This window comes from Elgaria multicarinata, chromosome 3 (assembly GCF_023053635.1).
Source record: "Elgaria multicarinata webbii isolate HBS135686 ecotype San Diego chromosome 3, rElgMul1.1.pri, whole genome shotgun sequence".
Classification (NCBI taxonomy): Eukaryota; Metazoa; Chordata; class Lepidosauria; order Squamata; family Anguidae; genus Elgaria; species Elgaria multicarinata.
The window spans coordinates 71,813,427-71,837,276 of NC_086173.1; the positions used below are offsets into that span (position 1 = coordinate 71,813,427).

The 23,850-nt window shown below is 42.0% G+C and overlaps 1 protein-coding gene across 1 annotated transcript in view; it reads left to right on the plus strand.

Moving 5' to 3' along the window:
• Positions 1-23,574, plus strand: part of SPINK5 (serine peptidase inhibitor Kazal type 5) — a 41,529-nt gene extending 17,955 nt beyond the window's left edge. Inside the window, exons 6-17 of the mRNA XM_063121541.1 lie at positions 4,212-4,339; positions 4,748-4,805; positions 11,997-12,124; positions 13,620-13,677; positions 18,377-18,504; positions 20,038-20,095; positions 21,410-21,525; positions 21,713-21,764; positions 21,991-22,118; positions 22,409-22,460; positions 23,192-23,307; positions 23,496-23,574. Of these exons, the coding sequence (XP_062977611.1) occupies positions 4,212-4,339; positions 4,748-4,805; positions 11,997-12,124; positions 13,620-13,677; positions 18,377-18,504; positions 20,038-20,095; positions 21,410-21,525; positions 21,713-21,764; positions 21,991-22,118; positions 22,409-22,460; positions 23,192-23,307; positions 23,496-23,574 (1,101 nt within the window). The remainder of the gene's footprint in view (positions 1-4,211; positions 4,340-4,747; positions 4,806-11,996; positions 12,125-13,619; positions 13,678-18,376; positions 18,505-20,037; positions 20,096-21,409; positions 21,526-21,712; positions 21,765-21,990; positions 22,119-22,408; positions 22,461-23,191; positions 23,308-23,495) is intronic.
• Positions 23,575-23,850: the final 276 nt, after the last annotated feature.

The following is a 23,850-nucleotide window of genomic DNA, read 5'->3' on the forward strand; positions in this document are numbered from 1 at the left end:
GGTTGCTTAATATAACCATTACTTGATTTGCATCGTTACGAATCTATTTGCATAATATGCAAGTTAGGATGCTTAGATTTGGGGAGACTGGATTATGGCAACTGTACCTGAGACTAAAGGCCTTGCTGGACCAGGGGTTAGTGCGGTGCGAGGCCCGTGCTTGTCCCTGTGTGTCCAAATGACACACAAGGGATCCCGGCCTCAGCCAGGGCTCGAGCTGCCCTGGAACTGCGCTAACCAGAACCGCCTGTAGCGCTGTTCTTCATGCGGTCCCAGCCTCAGGTTGGGCTGAGGCCGGGACCGCATGTGTGTGGACCGGTCCGCTGCTTTTCCTGGCTACCACACTTATGCGTGAGTAGCCGGGAAAAGCAGCGGACGGGCTGCAGTGCTCCATGTCCCCGGCCTCCGTTTCCCGCCCCCCCATGTGCTCGGTCTCCGTTTCCCACCCCCCCCCATGTCCCCAGCCTGTGTTGGCCTCCGCCGCCGAGTCCCCGGCCTGTGATGCCCGGCGCTGCCATGTCCCCCGGCCGGGTATCACAGGCCGGGGACTCGGCAGCGGAGGCCATCACAGGCTGGGGACATGGAGGGGCAGCCATCAAAGGCTGGGGACATGGGGGGGCGGGAAATAGAGGCCGGGGACATGGGGGGGGCAAGAAACGGAGGCCGGGGACATGGGGGGGAATTGCGGGCGGGGGACATCGGGCAGGGGATAGGACATCGTGGGCGGGCAGGGGAAGGAGAACGAGGCCGGGGGACATCAGGTGGGGTATCGGACATTGCGGGTGGGGGGGCAGGCGGGGGAAGGAGAACGGGGCCGGGGGACATCGGGCGGGGGATTGGACATCGCGGGCGCGGGCGCGGGCAGGGGAAGGAGAACAAGGCTGGGAGGAGAAGAAGACTTTAAAAAACAAACCCTACTTACCTTTCCTGGCTCCTGCGCTGCTGCTGCCTCTTTAAAAATAAAAAATGGCATCCGCGACAGCTCTCCTCCAGAGCTCGTCGTGGCTCACGTGTAATAAGGGTGAGATCTCACGTTATTCATAATGCAAGTTCTCCCCTCCTCTCCCCCGGATTTTCGACCACGTCTAGCAAGGCCCTAAGATGCTTTTTCAGTAACCTGGTTATGGCAATTGGGATAGGGGGGCATATTTGATGGATGGCGGGGGCAGTTCACCAAGTTGTTCCTGCTTCTTCTCACTTTGCTTCAGGCCGCAGCGTTCTTCAGCAGCCCCCTGGTAGAAGTTGGGGGAGGGAAGGGCCCTCACAATAATCACTTTTCAGCACCAAACCCTTTCCCTGTGCCATGTCAGCTATGAGATTAACCATGTCAATGAAACCTAGCATGAATTGAAGTAATTAAATCCACTCCTTGAGAAAACAGCCAAATGTCACAGCAATCCCCACGTTCTTTTGCCACCCTCCCACATTTTGATAAAGAAAGTAGCACAGACTTTAACCCTGTAAGGACCCATCTTTCTTAACGGTAAAATAACAAAGGAAAAATGACTCCTGTTTGTCACGCATTGTGAACTCATTTTATCTTCATTTTGCAGATTAACTGTGGAGGATACCCAAAAGATAAACAAGGCAAGCTAGGCTGCCCTAAGAACTTTGCGCCAGTTTGTGGAACTGATGGCATTACTTATGACAACGAATGTATGCTGTGCACCGCAATCATGTGAATACTTGCATATTCTGTTTGCATGAGTTGGGAGAGTGGTTGATAACAGTAACAGGTTTTTAGGGTGGGAAATGCTTCTGTGTGCCAGTATCCAAATTCCACGTTGTCCTGTTGTTTACCTCTGTTTTACTTTTCGTTACATACAGGATGCCGCCATTCTACCCCATCCTAAAATACTGCTTCAAGTCCATCTGCTTAGCACCATGTCTCTGCAATGTTAGTATATAGCACAGTAGTGCAGCTGTTGATATACGTCATTGAAAGAACAGATCAGCAGGCATATTATGGCTGCTCTTGGAGGCTGCTTTGAACTACTGCCTATGGTGCCTTTTCTCATTTGGCAGTCCATTCATTCATACCAGATCATCAAGTGTCTTGGACTATTGAGCATTTCTTCCAAGTTACTACCGGGTTTTTGGTTTCAGTTGTTTGCACTGGTAAAGCCACATTTATCTGAGCTATTGCACACCAATGGCTCATGTTATAGCTGCCACTTTTGATTGGTTATTATATTTGTCCGTTTACCATATGCACTCCAAACATAGCATATGCTTTTTCACCCCGTTACAGAGAAAAACATTTCAACCATTCCAAGAGGTAGATCCAAAATGTGATATCACTTTTCCTCATTCATTACTCCTGTGTTATACTATCAGTGAAAGAGAATCCAAGAACCAGAATATGACAAATTTTAAATATGCTTTGGATGTCAGTAGAGAACGAGGTTTGATCTCAATCGCCTATTTAAGGAGGAGACAGTACCAGACTAGAAAATCAAACACTGTATATTTTATTGTGGCTAATAAATATAAGCAAATTTAGCAAGCAAATATATAATTTCATCTTCATCTTAGAAAGATCTATTAATTGCAGCCTCTTTCTTTCTAGTTATGGAAGTAAGCTAGATCTGGCACATGAAGGAAAATGTGTAAGTATCATTGTCATTTCAGTTAAAAATAAAGAACTGTCTATTCATGGGGAAAGCTCTGTGGTGGCTGTGGATCTGCGCTGAATCAGTTATAAGACGCAGGTGCAGCTTCGCTGCCACCGCAGCGCTCTCCCACGACGCTGCAGAATGAAAACATCAGGGACTTACCCTGACTTTTTCAATTGGAGCAACGTCAGTTCAGCGCTTCTGCCATCTGACATCACTTCAGGGCCAATACGGGGCCAATAAGGGAGCAGCGCCTGGTGGAAGGCAACCAGCGATTGGTCGCCTTCCACCAGGAACAGGGCAGGGGTGGCTCCGGTACCCAGATGGCTGCTGGAAACCCCATTCTCCCTCCTCGGAATCAGAATTACCTGACAGCAACTCGGGAGAGGGATTTTGGAGGGAGCCGTAGCCAACCCAGCACCGTGAAGACACCTCCTGATCATTCCTTAAGAACAAACCTAATATTTCTACTCATATACTTACATGTAATGTTTCTGCCCAAGAACGAACACTATATTGCAAATTGCACCTTGAATCTATAAATGTGTAGCCCTGCTGAAGCACAAGCAAACTTAATCCAAAACTTATTTATTTCTTCATTTTCTATCCCACCTTTCAGTTTGGAAGGAACCCTGAGGCATCTTACATTAAAAGTAAATCAAAATCAATTAAATATATTAAACACAGATGAAATACAAATACATTAGACAGTTTCTGTTCCTTCCAACATGTATCATTTCTCCCCAACACAGTTCTCATTCGGTCATTTTGGCCCATCACAGTGATGGCAGATGAATGTTCTGTGGGCTAGCTGTGAGGTCTTTACTCTCTCCCTGCAAGACATGCACATCTTCTCACTGACTAAAGTCAAAGCCAGGTGCAGCACCTTGGCTTCAGGTGGGAGGCTGATATGGCAGGTAGATGTTCTGCATTAACTAGAATAAATATAAAGTAAAATATAAGGTAGAAAATAACAATAGCAGCATGGTTGACTAGCAGCAAGTTGTGATAGTACTGAACCACCAAAAACCATATTATTTGCCCCAAAGGTGACATTGCAGTAAATGATACCTTGGGGACAAATAGCACCTTAATGGACCATTTTGAAAGGAAATCAGCATGAGTCACACACACCCATCCCCCCCACACACACACACTGTGGTCCTGATTTGGATCACCCCTGCAAGTTCTAAAAGATAAATGCTGGGATAGACAATCATATGGCAAACATGCCATCTGGTCCATGCCAGGCTAGGGGAAGCAGAGAGTTGGTACATAGGAGGAAAGGCACCACATGACTGCTGGGTGCTCTGATTTGAGACAACCCCACTCACCCCCTACCTCATAATTAGCAGCTGAAGTGTTTCAATAAGCCACTAAAATTTCTGATATTCAGAGATCCTCCACAAAACCTGGCAGTATCTCCATCTGTGAACACTCTGGATAGAAACAGCCTGCATTCCCTTGGCAAATTTCTCAACCTGCTCTTTCTCATGAGCCATTATCAGTAGTGTCATATCCTGTATATATAATTACAGAATGATGTTCTGCTAACTAATGGATTATTTGGAGAACATTCTATCCTTGGTTTCACAGGATGAATGCAGTGAGTTGCTAGGGCCAGAGAAGGGCTACCCTCCTGTGTGCTCACTGTACTATTGGAAGTTCTGTGGCAGTGATGGCAGGACGTACCAAAACAAGTGTGAATTTTGTGATGCCAAAAGGTAAGTCACATAAAGTCCTTGTATACAAAAAAGAATCTTTGGAAATAGAGTCCTGCATCAAGGAGTAGAATCCAGCCTGAGGTACTGATGGAGCAACATCTACAAGCAAATGTTTCTCCAGTGAGGCAAGACAACCAGTGAACTTAGTATCAAAATGGTAGATCCTCCAATATAAGAATATATCACCCATACAGTGCCACAAGGTCATTCCAGCCATATGTATTTATCATGAGTTCATCTTCCAGTGAACAACTAGCAAATCATGCAGGAAATCATGACCTTTGCCTACTTCTGAATAATATATCAACCAAGCTGTATTGACCTATTAGCTGAAACATATACCCCTATTTCCTTTGTTTACTTTAAGGAAAGTTTTCAGAAGATCAATTGTGTTGCCTTGTTTTCCAGGAAGAGTGGAGGAACTCTTGAAATAGAGTACGAGGGAGAATGTGTGAACAAAGTAGAGGTAGGTTTAGATTTTACTGTGTTTACATTTCTGCTACATGTTATAAACCTGGAGGCATGAGCTAGAAGCCTATTGCCCTCAGGTCCCCCTTTCCCTTATATCACACCTTGATACAGAAGTATTAGAAAATGAATTTGTTTGCACCCACACCTGGAAGAAAGAGGAAAGTCACAGTTATTGGATCAGTTCAGAGCACAACTTCATTTAACATGAACAAAAGAAAACAGCAGCAAACTTTAACTGTGCAGGCTAGAGATCTCCCCTTCATTTTGAAGTTAACTGGGTGGGCCTGTTTCTGCTCCAGATGTGCAGGTAGCCCCAACAGCCCCAGCTGGCCACACCTTTAAGTCTTTTTTTATTATAAAATTTCGACAAAACAAAACAAAACAATAAAAAATGAAAAAGTGTAGCTACATATATCTGAATATATCAATTTCAGTATATTGGTATGATACACACACACACACACACACACACACACACGAAAATATAGCTTTCTAAGGTTTATACATAAACTTCAACAAAGGCAGACTAAATATCCATCTAAGTATCCATTCACACATGTAAGTCTAGAGGGATACCCTCCTAGATCACTACCACCCACCCCAAGGCCCAAAGTTTTAGGCATGTTATCCAGGCGAGCCTCAAAGGGGGCCCTTTCCCAACCCCATAGCTCCCACAGCCCACTGCCTACAGGGGACAGTTTAGGGGACATCAACATAAAAATGCCTCAAACCAGCTCTGCCCTGATCCCAGCAGCGCCTCTCCCAATATATGCCTGCCTGAGATTTGAGATCTGTTGGAGGAGCCCTCCTCTGCATCTCACCAACATGAGACGTACATTATTGTGGGACATGGGAGAGGGCTTTCTCGGTTGTGGCACCCTAGTTGTGAAATACCCTCCTCTTGGAGGCCTGACTGGCACCGGCACTAGTTTCATTTTAGCACCAGGTTAAAACATGGCTTTTTATCAAAGCCTCTGAGGGCTAAATTCTCCATGGTCACACATAGTTTTAATTGTTTTAACTGTTTTAATTATTTTATTGCTTTTAATTTTTTCCCCTACTGGCTTTAATTTGATAACAATTTAATACCTTTTTAGCTACGTATATTTATGTTTACATTGTTCAGATTTTATCTGTACACCACCCTGAGATCCTAGTGATATAGGGCAAAATACAAATGTTTAAATAAATAAATAAATAAATAATAAAAAAATCACGTATGTTCCTGCTTGGAACCTTAGGTCATTTTTAGATGTCCTCCTTTCCCAAAGAATGTAAGGCAGGTAGTTACTGGGTTGTTTATGCAATGTCAGTCCCAAGAAGACATGCCTGGCCACCTACATTGTTATTTTTTCAACACAAGATCTTTCTTTTTCCCCCCAAGCATTTTAGAGATTTAGTTTTTAGATTTTATGGATGCTGTTATATTTGTTTATATTTACTTATTCCTGTGCTGTTTGTTGTTTTGTAATCCACCCAGAGGACTATTGTTATTGGACTGATTAAAATTAAATGTTAAAATAAAAACAAAAATAAAAACACAAGTGTTTCTTTGTCTTGTTGGGGCTGGGATTTGTGCAATATTGATCTTCTCTTGTTCCTTCTGTTATATATTGGAATCTGGCTTGAGCATATTTTTCCTGGGCCATCTAGAAAGAAGGGCATTTACTTCCCTTTGGTTTGCCTTGGGATAGGGTGACCACATGACCGGTAAAACCCCAGAGACCTCCGGTAAAACAAGGCTTCTCCAGGGCAACCGGGGCTGGGGCCCAAAATATCAGGAAAAACAGGTGCCCGGCAGTTCCCAGACTTCCAGGAACACATTCCCCAGCCCCTCTCCATGCCAATCTGGCCTCTCCTTGGCCGGTGCCATTGTGCCGGCCAAGAAGAAGATCCAGATCGGTGTGGGGAGGGCCTAGGAAGACACATTCCCAGACTTCTGGAAACACGTCCCCCAGCCCCTCCCCACACTGATCTGGCCTTCTCCTTGGCCAGTGCCATCGAATCTGTGGGGGGAGGGCCTAGGAGGATGCATTCTTGAACTTCAGGGAACATGTCCCAAAGCCCCTCCCCACGCCGATTTGGCTGTGCCAGCCAAGAACAAAGCCCAGATCATTTGCAGGGGAGGGCCTAGAAGGACATGTTTCCCATGCCTCCCTGCCCAGCGCCTCCCAGAAAAGAAGCAAGTAAAGAGGTGTGTGTGTGAGAGAGAGTGTATGGGTGAATGCAGTGCATAGGGTGCCTGGTTGTTTGACTAAATGGATGGATGTGCATGTGTTTTGGAGTGGGTGATCCTGAGTGTGTGTGTGTTTGTGTGCTGGCAGCGGGTGAGTGTATTGATGTGATGATGTCTGAATAGGGTGCCTGGTTGTTTGACTGAATGGATGTGTGTGCATGTTGGCAGTGTGTGTGTGTGGGGATGATCCATAGACTTTCCTCTCCAATTTGTTTGATATAATTGGCATGACGTATAGTTTGTAACAATTGCTGATAATTGTTCATCCTTCTTAAAAAAAAATCTTTAAAAAAATTAACAATGTTGCCATAATCATCATCATCATCTCTCTCTTTTCTTGCTCGTGGTGGTTTTTCTAGATGAATGTGATGGGCTTTGCCAAGTCATGCTGCCTTTTACTTATTCAGACATTTCCTGACTATTGAACATGTTTTATGTATGACTGCTTTCTGGATGTTGGCGTGGATGTATTTTGGTAGGCCTAATTTCTGAAGGGTTTCTGATATGTGTGTGTGTGTGTGTGTGTGTGTGTGTGTGTGTGTGTGAGATGCTGGTGACTGATGTAACTAATGGAATAATTGTAACTTTTTCCTGTTGCCATAGTTCTTTGACTTCCATAGCCAGTGGTGTATATTTCCTCTCTTGTCCTCTTCCTTTTTTGCAACATTTTTTTCATTAGTATTGATATGTCAATGAGGTAGGTGTGCTTTTCTTTGTTGTTTTTGACTGTTATGTCTGGTTGAAGTTGAAACAAGCTGCTAGCCTTTAGTCCATTTTGTTCCATGGCTAATGTTTGTGGGGCAATAGTAATTTATACTCTCTCTGAATGCTTATTTGTTGTACTAGATTTTTCTGTACTTGTCAACTGCTTCATTTGTTCAGTGGTAGCAGTATGCTGAAACTGTGAGTATGGATATGAAAAAGCTGATGAGGAAAGAGTGTTAAATGTTAGGAAAGATGAGACTATGGTCTTCCAGTAAAGGATTTGCAGACAGAAAAGATATTTGAGGGAAGGGGAGATTGGATCACACAGAGTACAGCAAAAGCTACGAAAGCAGGAATGAGTGAAGATAATTTCAGATACATTGAATGTCTCATTTGTTCTTTATTCCAGTGATTTTAACATTAAGATGTCATGTAGAAGAGGTTTGTCTTAATTGTGTGCTGTGAAATCAGACATGTGACCAAGGCCATGTTTGGGTGGAAATGCCCCCTTGTCGGCTGGGTGTATTGGTGGGCACCCCCCTTAGGGTGACCATGTTGTTCTCCTTTTTGGTTTCCAAAATATGGTCACCCTATGCCTGCCCAAACAAGCAAGTTCTCCCCCTCCAAAGTCCTCCCCCTCCCCACTCTAAGAAAAATTGTTACAAGCATAGACAAGCTTGTAAAACTGCTCCGAATAGCCTTGGAGTGATTTGGGGTGCTGGGGACAAGCCTCGACTCTATTATGAGGTCCCCCAAATCACCCTGCCATGGATTCAGGATTCAGATCCGAGGGGATGAACAGCCCTAGCATAAAGTTGCATTTAGCTCAATGCCTCTATTTTATAATGGGCATCGTCTTAGTGACAGAGGTGGCAGCATAGAACCTCAAAATACCTTAATTAACCTTATATTATCACATTGGAAGAACAAATGCTCGCCTCCCATAATGCAATGGACTGAAGACCTAGTAACACTATCAACTTTTGAACGGGTGTTATATAGGTGCAACATGTGAGTGGACAAATAAACGGATATCTAGTCTGCTTTTTTTGAAATCTATGTATAACTCTATCTCTCCACCCCCCTTTTTTTTAATGAATGGTACACATAATGAAAAATGATGATATTCCTATATATATATAGTGTTTTTTTTTTCTTTACATGATATATTTTCTGTTCTGCGTTGTTGATATACACAATAAAAGGGGGGAAATACCTTAATTATATATCTTTATGTCCCAAGGTTCTGTGTGTTTAGTCATTTCAAAATGGGAGATTTTTCATACCCTGCTAATAAACAGTTGTTTCTGAAAAGCATGTATTTTTTCTCTCTCTTACTAGTGCATATAGTGTTTGATTTTACAAAAGCAGAAAAGGAAAAAATAATAGGCTGATCATCCTCTTCTTCCTTTTCCAACTGTGTAATTTTTCTTCAATGAACAAATTCATGAAACAAACTCTGCATATTATTTGCATTTTCTATGAGAAACTCCACACTTGTCAAAAACATTCACAGGACCATGAAAACCATGAATCAAAATACTTACTCTTCTTTCAGTTGTTCAATGAATCAACTTAAGAACATTTTAATTATTACCGCAGGATATATGCAGCGAATTTTCTAAACCCATAGTATTCTGCACAGATGTCTTCCGTCCAGTCTGTGGCACAGATGGTGTGACATATGATAATAAATGCAAGTTTTGTTCAGCACGAGAGTAAGTAATCCATTCATAAACATTTTTGTTAAGAACTAGATCCATTGGAATAATTTTATGGAATTCTGTACTTAAAAGATATTCTCATCATAACTGGTTAAAATTATATATACTGCTGGGATCAAGAGTATTTATATATCAGGCAACCATTTATTCCTTTCTCCATATTATGTCATCCTTTCAACTTCCTGAGTTAGCCACCTGATTTAATGACAGAAGAACATAGAGCTTCTCTACATGAGTGATTTATTGCACACTTATGAATGGCCACACAAGGAAGTTTGCAGGTCCTTTATATGGTGCATCAACCTCCAGGATGCCTCCCACACTTTCCCCTGGTAATCTCACATTTTTTAAAAAAAAGAAATGGAGATAATGCAGTATTTTAAATAATCACAGGATTAATTCTGCCACTAGATGGTGGTGTTTCATTGAACTTTATGGAACATTGCCCAGAGGGGAAGTTTTCAGTTACACATTATGTGGTTGCTGTCTGAAGAAGTCCATAGTGGATGTGGAAAGACGGGGAGGGGAAACCATGGTAAGGGTGCATTTTTTTCCTCTTAGTGTAGAGAAGCCTGTAGCATTGAGCGATATACTACGTAAGGCTGGATCATGGCAGCACTTCATACTTTCACTGCAATACCCAGCACCTGCCGGTCATATCTGCCAGAGCACTGGTGTGACTACCCAAGCACTGGGGGAAATCATGCAACATCCAAAGGGATTTGCTGGTGCATAGACCTGTGTGGAGGAGGCACCTCACGGTCTTCAAAAGTATATATGCCAAATTCTCAGTGCAATATTGTGGTGCAAGATGGCATTGTAAAGGGTGATTTATTGCATGCTTATGATTGCCCACTTAATGAAGTTTGAAGGTCCTCTACATGATGCCATCAACCTCCGGGATGTCTCCAACACTTTCCCCTGGAAAAAAAATGGAGATAATGCAGTATTTTAAATAATCACAGGACTAATTCTGCCACTAGATGGTGGTATTTCATTGAACTTTATGGAACATTGCCCAGAGGGAAGTATTCAGTTATACATCATGTGGTTTCTGTCTAAAGAAGTCCATAGTGGATGTGGAATGATTTGGGGAGGGGGAACTCTGGTAAGGGTGCATTTTTTCCTCTTAGTGTTGAGCTGCCCATAGTATTGAGCGATATACTACCTAAGGCTGGATCATGGCAGCACTTCATACTTTCACTGCAATACCCAACATCTGCCGGTCATATCTGCCAGGGCACTGGTGGGACTACCCAAGCACTGGGGGAAATCATGCAACATCCAAAGGGATTTGCTGGTGCATAGACCTGTGCGGAGGAGGCACTTCACGGTCTTCAAAAGTATATATGCCAAATTCTCAGTGCAATATTGTGGTGCAAGATGGCATTGTAAAGGGCCTTTCAAACATCACCTATGGGTTTGCCTCACTTCGTTCACAAGGGTTCCCCTTCAGTCTTTTCATTCTAAGCTACTGAGCAACTAGACCATATCATTAGTATTTAATGTGACTTTATGAATTATGTTAATTTGAAGAAGAGTCATCAAACATATTACTCTTTTGTTTTTTAAAGGGGAATATGGGAAGACATTGGCATTCATCATGAAGGCAAATGCGAGCAAGAGGTATCTCTCATTCTGTATTTTTATCAGCATTTATGTTTTCCTTCTCAAAATGATTACTGACAGCCAAACTGGATGTGGCTTCAGAGATGTTTGAATGCTTTTATGGACCTCTTTTTGTTTGGCTAAAACCAGCAGCAGGGAGCTGAATTTAGATCTGGGCCGCAGCATGAAAAGAAAGATTTAACCCCCCTGCTCCTGTGCCATGGCCCAATTGGAATCAAGGGCCTGCATGGGTATTTTTAGGAATTAAAAAATGAGCCAGAAACTCCATCCACTCATCTCCAACTTCACATCCAGTCCTGTGTTGTGCAGTTAGATACACATTGCACAGAGTACAGGTGCAGTCAGTATTTAAAAGCAGTGGCCCAGAAGTGATGGCAAGGAGGAAATGAATACAGAGTTCTTGGGTGAGTGGGTGGGAATAACAAGGTGAAAAACTAAGAACAAGATTAGGATGTGGACTTCAAGTGTAGGACGAGGCAAAACCACCCAGATTTTTGTGAACCTCCCAGAGAGCTTCAGCTATTGGCCGGTAGAAAAATATAATAAATAAATAAAAATGCAAGGGAAGACATGTATGGTTCAAAGAAAAGTATTGTTTTCAAGACTAAGGTATCAATGCAAACTGATACAGAGGGTTTTCTGCTTGAGTGCATTCCATTACAAGTAAAGGCAACTTGACAATAGATATCACCAAAATGTATGATATTCAGACTCTCAAGACTCCCTGCCCCGTTTTCTTTTGTCAAATTTCTCAATCTGCTCTTGCTCATGGGGTTATTAGGGGGTTTGTTTAATACTCTGAATACATACAACTAATGTGCAATGTTACAAAATGGCATCATGCTAATGAGTGGATTTGTGGGTGGGGGAGATTCTGTGGTCGATTTTACAGGATGAATGCAGTGAGTTTCGAGAGATAAAGAAAGGCTACCCTGTTATGTGCATTCTGGATCATGAGAAAGTCTGTGGCACTGATGGCGTGACGTACCCAAACAAGTGTGAATTTTGTGTTGCCAAAAAGTGAGTAAATCCAAATATTCTCAGAAGAAACTTTGGACAAATTTCCTGTTAATGGTTTTTTCCCTGAATTCCACCTGACTGATGTGTCAATGTCACACACCCCGAGTAATATTTGGCAACATCCACCCGATACAAACACAATTTTGATATACACTCACAGGATGGAAAATTTCAGGTGCTACTGTGGCTCCAGCTTTAATGGTATTAACTAATATTATTGTAATACTTTTGAAGGGAGTTTGGGACCTGGTTCACATAGGATAATGCCTTACTGGAAGTTTACCCATGATTTATCTGCCAGACAGTCATGGAAAGTGCAGGTTGTTTTTTCAATTATTGGGTTGTTTGATTCCCTCCTCCTTTGTCTGCTCCCTCCCTATATCCAAAAAAGCTTTGTGGTGTTGTAGTACTGGCCTGTAGAGCAGCTGGGTTTTTTTACCATTCTGGCCCGCTGCCTCTCTAGAAAAAAAATATGGTTATTGGTTCACACATAACAAGCCAAAGTTAAAACAACCAGAGTTGGGTTGTTTATGGTTAACAACCCATAGTTAACCCATAGATCTAGGTTCACCTACAACAACAACCCAGGATTCAATAACCTATACTCAACCCATACTCTGGGTTGTCATTTCATGCAAACCAGGTCCTCATCTCTTAGCTCATTGCTTTCTGCAATGATAGATGTGTAAACAAAGAACAGTGTGTGTAGCAGCATTTTGTTCAAACAGGTACCAACGTAGTAAATCCTCTAATGTGCGGATATAATATCCATGCAATCATGAAGTCATTTCAGCCATGTATATTAGTGCACAGTCTTATGGGTTGCACCCTCATCCGATGGAAACCTCCAATCTCAGAGGCTTCTGAGCACCCAATGTCCTGAAAAGCTGCTACCAGCAGGGTGGGAGGAACAGAGCATGTGATTTTCACCTGTCCATCCTCCTTCCTTCCCCCCCCCCAGATGGGTCACTCAGCCTGTCTAGTGGAGGCCCATTGGTGGGGGCGGGGGGCGGGTTATGGATGTGGTTGAAGAGGCCATCAGATTTCTTGTATCCTAGCCTCCCTTCCCATCCTGACTCACTGCAACCCCCCTTTCAGACCTCTCTGTGGTTCTCCGATGCTGCTTTTATGACCTCATATGGCAAATGCCAAAGTTCTTGCTATGACAGTTGTGAGGGGCTGCAGGGAGGGATCAAATTCTGAGTTTGTAGCATTGCCTATGGTCTCATGGGCTTATCTTGGAAGAATCCTAGGGCCCCTGGGACACTGTTTAGGGACCACAAGATTGTTTTGTTGATCAGGGTTCACCTTTCAATTCGTACAATGTCATCTGTGAACAACCAATAAAGCATGTAGAAAATCATGATGTTTGCATACTTCTGAATAGTATATTAACAAAGTTGTATTGTCCAAAAAGATGAAACGTATACCTTAAATCTTTGATTTCTTTAAAAAAAAGATTTCAGAAGTTTAATTATGTTTCCTTGTTTTCCAGGAACTATGGAGGAGCTCTTGAAATACACTACGAGGGAGAATGTGAGAATGTAATAAAAGTAGGTCTATATTTTATTGTGTTTACATTGATGTTACATTTTTGTGCTTTAAACCTGCTGTCATCTCTATCCCCATGATCTTCACTATTCTCATTATACTTGCTTGCATCTGTCTTCATATGCAAGTAGTGCAAAGCAGAAGTATGAATTGAATTGAAAATAAATCAGTTGCAACGCGTTATAACCTGAGGACAGGTTGGAACTCATCCAAGTGTCAATAAATACCTAAATGTATGTGCGTTTGTTTGTTTTTCTTTTGACCTGGGACAGTACAGGATTGCCCCTTCTCCTTTCGGTGCTGTTAGGTGCTGCCATCTTGCTTGAGGGATGATCTTTGGCAGATGGTACTCATATCCCTTCCATTGGGCCTGGAAATAGTCTAGGTTCCACTCAAATGTTGGGACTGAAACTGCCTTGGTTGCCTTGGTGGCCAGTGTTTCCTGGGAGATACAAGGAATGTGAGCCTATTGATGATCTTTGAACTCTCATTGGCTTTCACAAACTGGCCCTGTCTAGGTGGTCACATCCCCAGAGTTTTTCTGATGGAGTCATGCTAGACTAGTGCCTTCTTGTGGAAGGATCACAGCAGTAGGAGGAATGTAATGCAATTCTACTATTGACACAAGTGACCCAAAAGTTGTCCTGTGTCAGAAACACAAACTGGCCCTGCAAGGCAGGCCAAAACAGACAATATTGTGGAGAGGTGTGCAGGCGGACAGGCACACAGGGAACAAGTATGCCATAGACTCATGGTATTGTACCACTAAGTCTTGCTTCATCCCCCCTCCCACCCACCCCGTCACCAGGTGGGCAGAGAGTTGGCAGGCAGCTAAGGACATCCAAAACCTCTGATGTAAGATCAATCAGCAGGTTTCCCCCTATCATCAAAGAAGAAGGTGGCGGTACTCCTGAGTCTGCCAGGGGGGCGCTTACTTCCACCTGAAACAGTGACCTGCAGGCACTGCTCTCAGAATGAGACGCTTCTGCCTGCTTTCGCTGCTGCCAAAGCGAAGGGTGCATGAGTGTAACTGGAGGCGAGCCACATGGCTAGTGTTGGTGCTGCTGGTCCCACAAGCACCTCGCCCACACCCACCTTTGCCAAGAGCAGTACCTCTGCCATGGGCTGTTGTGTCCCTATGCTTCATAATGAAGAAGAAAATAAATGTAGTGCTTTGTCAAGCCAGCAGCGGAGTGTGTGTGTGTAGTGCTTGGCCATACATTCAGTGTTTCTGTGCATTAATTGAATTTATGTTTGGGAGCGCTGCTGATCACAGCATTGAACAGCAGACCTTCCAAACAAACCCACCAAACACACACACACACACACACACACACACACACACACGGGGAGAGAAACTGAAGAAAGGCTGAACAAGGAAGAGAGAAACGCAGTGATGTGTGTGTGAGAGAGTTTAGAACAGAGAAAGAATGAGGACTAAACTGGAGAATGGTGAAGTTTGGAAAAAGAAAAAAGGGAAGGCGCTGGGGAGACAGATCAAGGGAATAAACAAACTAAATCTACAACAACTACAAGATTTTTAAAATAATTTTTGAAAGAAATTCCTGCATTGAGCAAGGGGTTGGACTCGATGGCCTTGTATGCCCCTTCCAACTATGCTATTCTATGATTCTAAGATTCTAAGAAAGATCACAACACACACACACACACACACACACACACACACACACACACACACTATCCTATGCTATTTTCCTACTTTGCCTGCCCAAAGTCCTCCCCCTCCCCACTCTAAGAAAAATTGTTACAAGCATAGACAAGCTTGTAAAACTGCTCTGAATAGCCTTGGAGTGATTTGGGGTGCTGGGGACAAGCCTCAGCTCTGTTACAAACTCCCCCCCCCTGAAAATCACCCAGCCATGGATTCAGGATTCAGATCCGAAGGGATGAACAGGCCTAGCATAAAGTTGCATTTAGCTCAATGCCTCTATTCTATAATGAGCATCTTCTTAGTGACGGCAGTGGTGGCATAGAACCTCATAATACCTTAATTAACCCTTACATTATCACATTGGAAGAACAAATGCTCACCTCCCATAATGCAATGGACTGAAGACCTAATAACACTATCAACTTTTGAATGGGTGTTATATAGGTGCAACTTGTGAGTGGACAAATACACGGATATCTAGTCTGCTTTTTTGATATCTGTGTATAGGGCTCTCTCCCTCCCCCCTTTTTTTTAATGAATGGTACACGTAATGAAAAATGATGGTATTCCTATATATGTAATATGTGTTTTTCTTTACATGATGTATTTTCTGTTCTGTTTTGTTGATACACAATAAAAGAGGACAAAACCTTAATTATACATCCTAATGTTCCAAGGTTCTGTGTGTTAAGTCATTTCAAAATGGAAGATTTTTCATACCCTGCTAGTAAACAGTTGTTTCTGAAAAACATGTGTGTGTTTTTCTCTCACTAGTGCATGTAGTGTTTGATTTTTACAAACGCAGAAAAGGAAAAATAATAGGCTGATCATCCTCTTCCTCCTTTTCCAACTGTGTAATTTTTCTTCAATGAACAAATTCATGAAACAAACTCTGCATATTATTTGCATTTTCTATGAGAAACTCCACACTTGTCAAAAACATTCACAGGACCATGAAAACCATGAATCAAAATACTTACTCTTCTTTCAGTTGTTCAATGAATCAGCTTAAGAACATTTCATTTATTACTGCAGGATATATGCAGCGAATTTTCTAAACCCATAGTATTCTGCACAGATGACTTCCGTCCAGTCTGTGGCACAGATGGTGTGACGTATGGTAATAAATGCAAGTTTTGTTCAGCACGAGAGTAAGTAATCCATTCATAAACATTTTTGTTAAGAACTAGATCTGTTGGAATAATTTTACAGAATTCTGTACTTAAAAGATATTCTCATCATAACTGGTTAAAATTATATATACTGCTGGGATCAAGAGAATTTATATATCAGGCAACCATTTATTCTTTTCTCCATATTATGTCATCCTTTCAACTTCCTGAGTTAGCCACCTGATTTAATGACAGAAGAACATACAGCTTATATACATGAGTGATTAATTGCATGCTTATGATTGCCCACTTAATGAAGTTTGAAGGTCCTCTACATGATGCCATCAACCTCCAGGATGTCTCCCACACTTTCCCCTGGGGAAAAAATGGAGATAATGCAGTATTTTAAATAATCACAGGACTAATTCTGCCACTAGATGGTGGTATTTCATTGAACTTTATGGAACATTGCCCAGAGGGGAAGTATTCAGTTACACATCATGTGGTTTCTGTCTGAAGAAGTCCATAGTGGATGTGGAATGATTTGGGGAGGGGGAACTCTGGTAAGGGTGCATTTTTTCCTCTTAGTGTTGAGCTGCCCATAGTATTGAGCGATATACTACCTAAGGCTGGATCATGGCAGCACTTCATACTTTCACTGCAATACCCAACACCTGCCGGTCATATCTGCCAGGGCACTGGTGTGACTACCTAAGCACTGGGGGAAATCATGCAACATCCAAAGGGATTTGCTGGTGCATAGACCTGTGTGGAGGAGGCACTTCACGGTCTTCAAAAGTATATATGCCAAATTCTCAGTGCAATATTGTGGTGCAAGATAGCATTGTAAAGGGCCTTTCAAACATCATCTATGGGTTTGCCTCACTTCGTTCACAAGGGTTCCACTTCAGTCTTTTCATTCTAAGCTACTGAGCAACTAGACCATATCATTAGTTTTTAATGTGACTTTATGAATTATGTTAATTTGAAGAAGAGTCATCAAACATATTACTCTTTTGTTTTTTAAAGGGAAATATGGGAAGACATTGGCATTCATCATGAAGGCAAATGCGAGCAACAGGTATCTCTCATTCTGTATTTTTATCAGCATTTATGTTTTCCTTCTCAAAATGATTACTGACAGCCAAACTGGATGTGGCCTCAGAGATGTTTGAATGCTTTTATGGACCTCTTTTTGTTTGGTTAAAACCAGCAGCAGGGAGCTGAATTTAGATCTGGGCTGCAGCATGAAAAGAAAGATTTAAACCCCCTGCTCCTGTGCCATGGCCCAATTGGAATCAAGGGCCTGCATGGGTATTTTTAGGAATTAAAAAATGAGCCAGAAACTCCATCCACTCATCTCCAACTTCACATCCAGTCCTGTGTTGTGCAGTTAGATACACATTGCACAGAGTACAGGTGCAGTCAGTATTTAAAAGCAGTGGCCCAGAAGTGATGGCAAGGAGGAAATGAATACAGATTTCTCAGGGGAGGGAAATAACAAAGTGAAAAACTGAGAGCAAGATCATGATGTGGACTTCAAGTGTAGGAGGAGGCAGAAAAATGCAAGGGAAGACATGTATCATTCAAAGAAAGGTATTGTTTTCAAGACTAAGGTATCAAAGCAATCTGATACAGAGGGTTTTCTGCTTGAGTGCATTCCATTACAAGTAAAGGCAACTTGACAATAGATATCACCAAAATGTATGATATTCAGACTCTTATGTGCAAACATTCAAGACAGACCCCCCCCCCATTTCCTCTTGCCAAATTTCTCAATCTGCTCTTGCTCATGGGGTTATTAGGTGTGTTTTTTTAATACTCTGAATACATACAACTAATGTGCAATGTTACAAAATGGCATCATGCTAATGAGTGGATTTGTGGGTGGGGGAGATTCTGTGGTCGATTTTACAGGATGAATGCAGTGAGTTTCGAAAGATGAAGAAAGGCTACCCTCTTATGTGCATTCTGGATCATGAGAAAGTCTGTGGCAGTGATGGCGTGACGTATCCAAACAAGTGTGAATTTTGTGTTGCCAAAAAGTGAGTAAATCCAAATATTCTCAGAAGAAACTTTGGACAATTTTTCTGTTAATGGTTTTTTTCCTGAATTCCACCTGACTGATGTGTCAATGTCACACACCCCGAGTAATATTTGGCAACATCCACCCGATACAAACACAATTTTTATATACACTCACAGGATGGAAAATTTCAGGTGCTACTGTGGCTCCAGCTTTAATAGTATTAACTAATATTATTGTAATACTTTTGAAGGGAGTTTGGGACCTGGTTCACATAGGATAATGCCTTACTGGAAGTTTACCCATGATTTATCTGCCAGAAAGTCATGGAAAGTGCAGGTTGTTTTTCAATTAATTGGTTGTTTGATTCCCCCCTCCTTTGCCTGCTCCCTGCCTCCCTGTATCCAAAATAGCTTTGTGGTCTTGTAGTACTGGCCTGTAGAGCAGCTGGTTGGTTGGTTGGTTTTATTTTCCGTTCTTACCCACTGTCTCTGTAGAAAAAAAACCTTGGTTCACACATAACAACAAGCCAAAGTTAAAACAATCCAGAGTTTACAACCCACCAACAAACCATGGGTTCTCTGCTTGGGTTGTTCATGGTTAACAACCCATTGTTAACCCATAGATCTAGGTTCACCTACAACAACAACCCAGGATTCAGTAACCTATACTCAACCCATACTCTGGGTTGTCATTTCATGCAAACCAGGTCCTCATCTCTTAGCTCATTGCTTTCTGCAATGATAGATGTGTAAACAAAGAACAGTGTGTGTAGCAGCATTTTGTTCAAACAGGTACCAACGTAGTAAATCCTCTAATGTGCGGATATAATATCCATGCAATCATGAAGTCATTTCAGCCATGTATATTAGTGCACAGTCTTATGGGTTGCACCCTCATTTGATGGAAACCTCCAATCTCAGAGGCTTCTGAGCACCCAATGTCCTGAAAGGCTGCTACCAGCAGGGTGGGAGGAACAGAGCATGTGATTTTCACCTGTCCATCCTCCTTCCTTCCCCCCCCCCCAGATGGGTCACTCAGCCTGTCTAGTGGAGGCCCATTGGTGGGGGCGGGGTGGGGGTTATGGATGTGGTTGAAGAGGCCGTCAGATTTCTTGTAGCCTGGCCTCCCTTCCCATCCTGACTCACTGCAACCCCCCTTTCAGACCTCGCTGAGGTTCTCCGATGCCGCTTTTATGACCTCATATGGCAAGTGCCAAAGTTCTTGCTATGACAGTTGTGAGGGGCTGCAGGGAGGGATCAAATTCAGAGTTTGTAGCATTGCCTGTGGTCTCATGGGCTTATCTTGGAAGAATCCTAGGGCCCCTGGGACACTGTTTAGGGACCACAGGATTGTTTTGTTGATCAGGGTTCACCTTTCAATTCGTACAATGTCATCTGTGAACAACCAATAAAGCATGTAGAAAATCATGACGTTTGCATACTTCTGAATAGTATATTAACAAAGCTGTATTGTCCAAAAAGATGAAACGTATATCTAATTTCTTTTAAAATAGATTTCAGAAGTTTAATTATGTTTCCTTGTTTTCCAGGAATCATGGAGGAACTCTTGAAATACGCTATGAGGGAGAATGTGAGAATGAAATAAAAGTAGGTCTATATTTTACTGTGTTTACATTGATGTTACATTTTTGTGCTTTAAACCTGCTGTCATCTATTAGAACTCTATCCCCATGATCTTCACTATTCTCATTATACTTGCTTGCATCTGTCTTCATATGCAAGTAGTGCAAAGCAGAAGTATGAATTGGATTGAAAATAAATCAGTTGCAACGCGTTATAACCTGAGGACAGGTTGGAACTCATCCAAGTGTCAATAAATACCTAAATGTATGTGCGTTTATTTATTTTTCTTTTGACCTGGGACAGTACAGGATTGCCCCTTCTCCTTTCGGTGCTGTTAGGTGCTGCCATCTTGCTTGAGGGATGATCTTTGGCAGATGGTACTCATATCCCTTCTATTGGGCCTGGAAATAGTCTAGGTTCCACTCAAATGTTGAGACTGAAACTGCCTTGGTGGCCAATATTTCCTGGGAGATACAAGGAATGTGAGCCTTTTGATGATCCTTGAACTCCCATTGGCTTTCAGTATTCCATGGCTTGCCCTTGAATAACAAACCATCTCTATAGTTCTAAAGCTATGACCCGAGTTTTCACCCAGCTCTTTTGTGTTGGCTTCCCCATCTCTTCCCCTACTCCACTCGACTCATGCAGACACTATTAAAGGGTACATTCAGATTTTGAATGCCGAAATGCCATGCAGAAGGACAAGTCTCCTGCACCTGTAGAGAAAGGGACTTCACCTGGTCTATGTGACAGTGCAATCCTGTAGATGTCTACTCAGCAGTAAGCCCCACTGAGTTGAAAGGGGCTTACTCCCGGGTAAGGAGTGCAGCCCCCAAAATCTACATTCCCCCCCTTGTGAAATAGGTTTCATGCATTCTGAGTTAAGCATCCCCTCATACCAGAAAACAGGTGGCTATCAGTAGAAAGGTGAGCGGGGAGGACGGGACTTGAAGCTTTGGGGGTAAAACTGTTCAAGTTAAAGTAATTATGCTGTAGAAATCTTACCAGTTTCCAACACAAGGCCTTTATGCCATTCTAGTCTACTCAAGGATTTAACAGGCTGCAATCCATGGAATATATAAAAAAACAAATAGCGGAAAGATCATCTAACAAGATGAAAACCATGGAATATACTGTAAGGAAGAGGGGGAGAAATAGAGAATCTGGCACTCTGTTACAATTTCCCTCCCTGTGAAATAGATATGATACACTTGCTTCCAATTGTAATAAACTAATATTGGGGTGTATAAAACATATTCTCATACAGAGTGACAATTTCAGATATAGTGTGGCTAATATTTGATGATTTCAAATTTAGTTTTTCAATATTTCTTTTAGCCAGATATCTGCAGTAAACACCCGAAAATGAAACCTTGCAATAATGAGCACAAACCTGTCTGTTCCACCAGCGGAGTGACATTTGCTAACAAATGCCTTTTCTGCGAAGCATGGAGGTTAGTGAATTTAGTTTTTAATGCAACAACCTCTGAAATGGTGAACCATTCAGTGAGAGGCTGTATCATCCATCTAATGAGAAAAGCTGATTCCATACTCGTATGCTTTGAGGCAGTTACTATAGGTGGAAGTGGGTCATGGTCACAGTTATTTGGTGATAGACTGGTTCATTGTTATTCTTTTTAGGAAATACGGAGGTACTTTTGACATACGGAACGACGAAGAGTGTGAAAAAGAGGTAAGTTCCAAATATATGGAACCCTAAAATACCATGGGGTACTCTTAAATACCACTGGGAAGGACAAGTCTGAATGTTGGTGTTATTCACAATCCACTTGTTCCCTCATAGAACACCATTGGGGGTATAATTCAAAATGCTGCATTCATGAACTGGAATGCATCATTGATTTTTTTTAATGCAAATGAAGATATATTTTGAAAACATCCTGTCCTTTGTTTCTTAGGATAAGTGCAAACATCTTTCAGAGGCAGAGCAGGGTGAATCTGCTATGTGTCCAATGGACTATAATCCCATCTGTGGCAGTAATGGTGTGACATATGGCAATTTATGTGTTTTTTGTTATGCCAAAAGGTGAGTACATTTGTGTTTACCAATGTACAACTTGAAAAATAAGATGTCCAATAGGGCTCTGCTTAAGAAAAGTACAGTTAGAATAAGCAGTATTTTTCTACCCATGGAATCAATATTAAGATGGTATTTTGATACATCTTTGAATACTACTGCTGTCTGTATTTCCTGAACTGTGCAGTCAACTTCTATACATGTCTACTGAGATGTAAGCTCCATTGAATTCAATGGAAATTATTCTCAAATAAGTGCAACCTTTTTCTTTCTTTCTTTCTTTCTTTCTTTCTTTCTAGGAAAAGTAAAGGCGATCTCACTATTATTCATGAGGGTGGATGTAAGAAAAAGGTAAATCCTATATTGCATCAAGTCCTCTACTATCTATTGTGCTTCTCTTAAATGCTTTTAATAGCTTATTTTAGATGATATAACAAGACCCACAAAACCTTCACGAGAAGGTGAAACAGCAGCCACACGTGAGTACCTTGCACTAGTTCCTACAAAGATTGCAAGGGTTGCTTTAGAATTAAATTACCTATTTCAGCTGTCAAAATTGAGACAGCTGGTCTTACTTCAAATATGGAACACTACGAGTGCAATCCTGTGCTCCCGACAGAGCGTTCCAAGATGCAGTCTAAAATACCATGGGAAGTCCTAAATACCATGAAAGTATTTAGAAAACCAAGTCTGAATGCTTGGTATTATTCAATTCATGAGACATCATAAGAATCCCATTTAAGATTATAGTATACCAGGAACCATCAATACTTCACTGTCATGTGACAATGGCACTGCAAATTTTCCCTGCTGGATAGCCCGTGCTCATTCCTACCAGGTAACCCTATCATTGCTGCTTTGTAGCAGTGATGCTGTGGGTTTTGGGGAGAATCAGTAGCTGAAGCAGTGCTGTTGTATAGGCACCACCACCACCACCCAGAGATCATGTGAACTAGGCCAATGTTTCTTAAAGTATCCTTCTCAATGAAATGGGCATGATACTAGTGGGACATGTACAACTTATCACATGATAATTTCAAATAACAAGCATATGATTAATATTTTTTCAACGGTTTTCTTAGCCAGATATCTGCAGTGAATATCCAGAAACAGAGCAATGCAAGGATGATCACAAGCCTATCTGTTGCACCAAAGGAGTGACATATATTAACAAATGCTTCTTTTGTGTAGCTTGGAGGTTAGTGATTTCTTAATATGCAATAGTCATTGAAATGGGGAATCATACAGTGTGAGGCTGTATCATCTGTTTGATGCAACAAGCTGATTCTATACCTGATCATTCTGACATTTTTCTTCTGGGTGTGAGTGGCTCAGGATTGGTTGGTGATTGTTTGATTGATAGATTAGTTGTGTTATTCTTTTTAGGAAACACGGAGGCACGTTTGAGATACAGAGTGAGGGAGAGTGCGAGAAACAGGCAAGTTCCAAATACACAGAGCACTGAAATACTACGAAAGCCTCTCTTTTTTTCATAATACTTGATATATATATTTCTTCAAGAAGTGGAAAAAGGTAGATGTTATATAGCTGAGCCAATCTAATGATATGTAATGGGAGAATGTTGATCATCACCAATCTATCCCTCATAACCACAAAAATTAATAAGCCAGTTCTTATGGTGGGTTTTATTCTTATTCTGTGTTCACGCAATGTGTGTGCAAGTGAATGGATATTTCATTTCAGTACAGGATAAATTCCCCATTCTTAGCCACAAGAACGT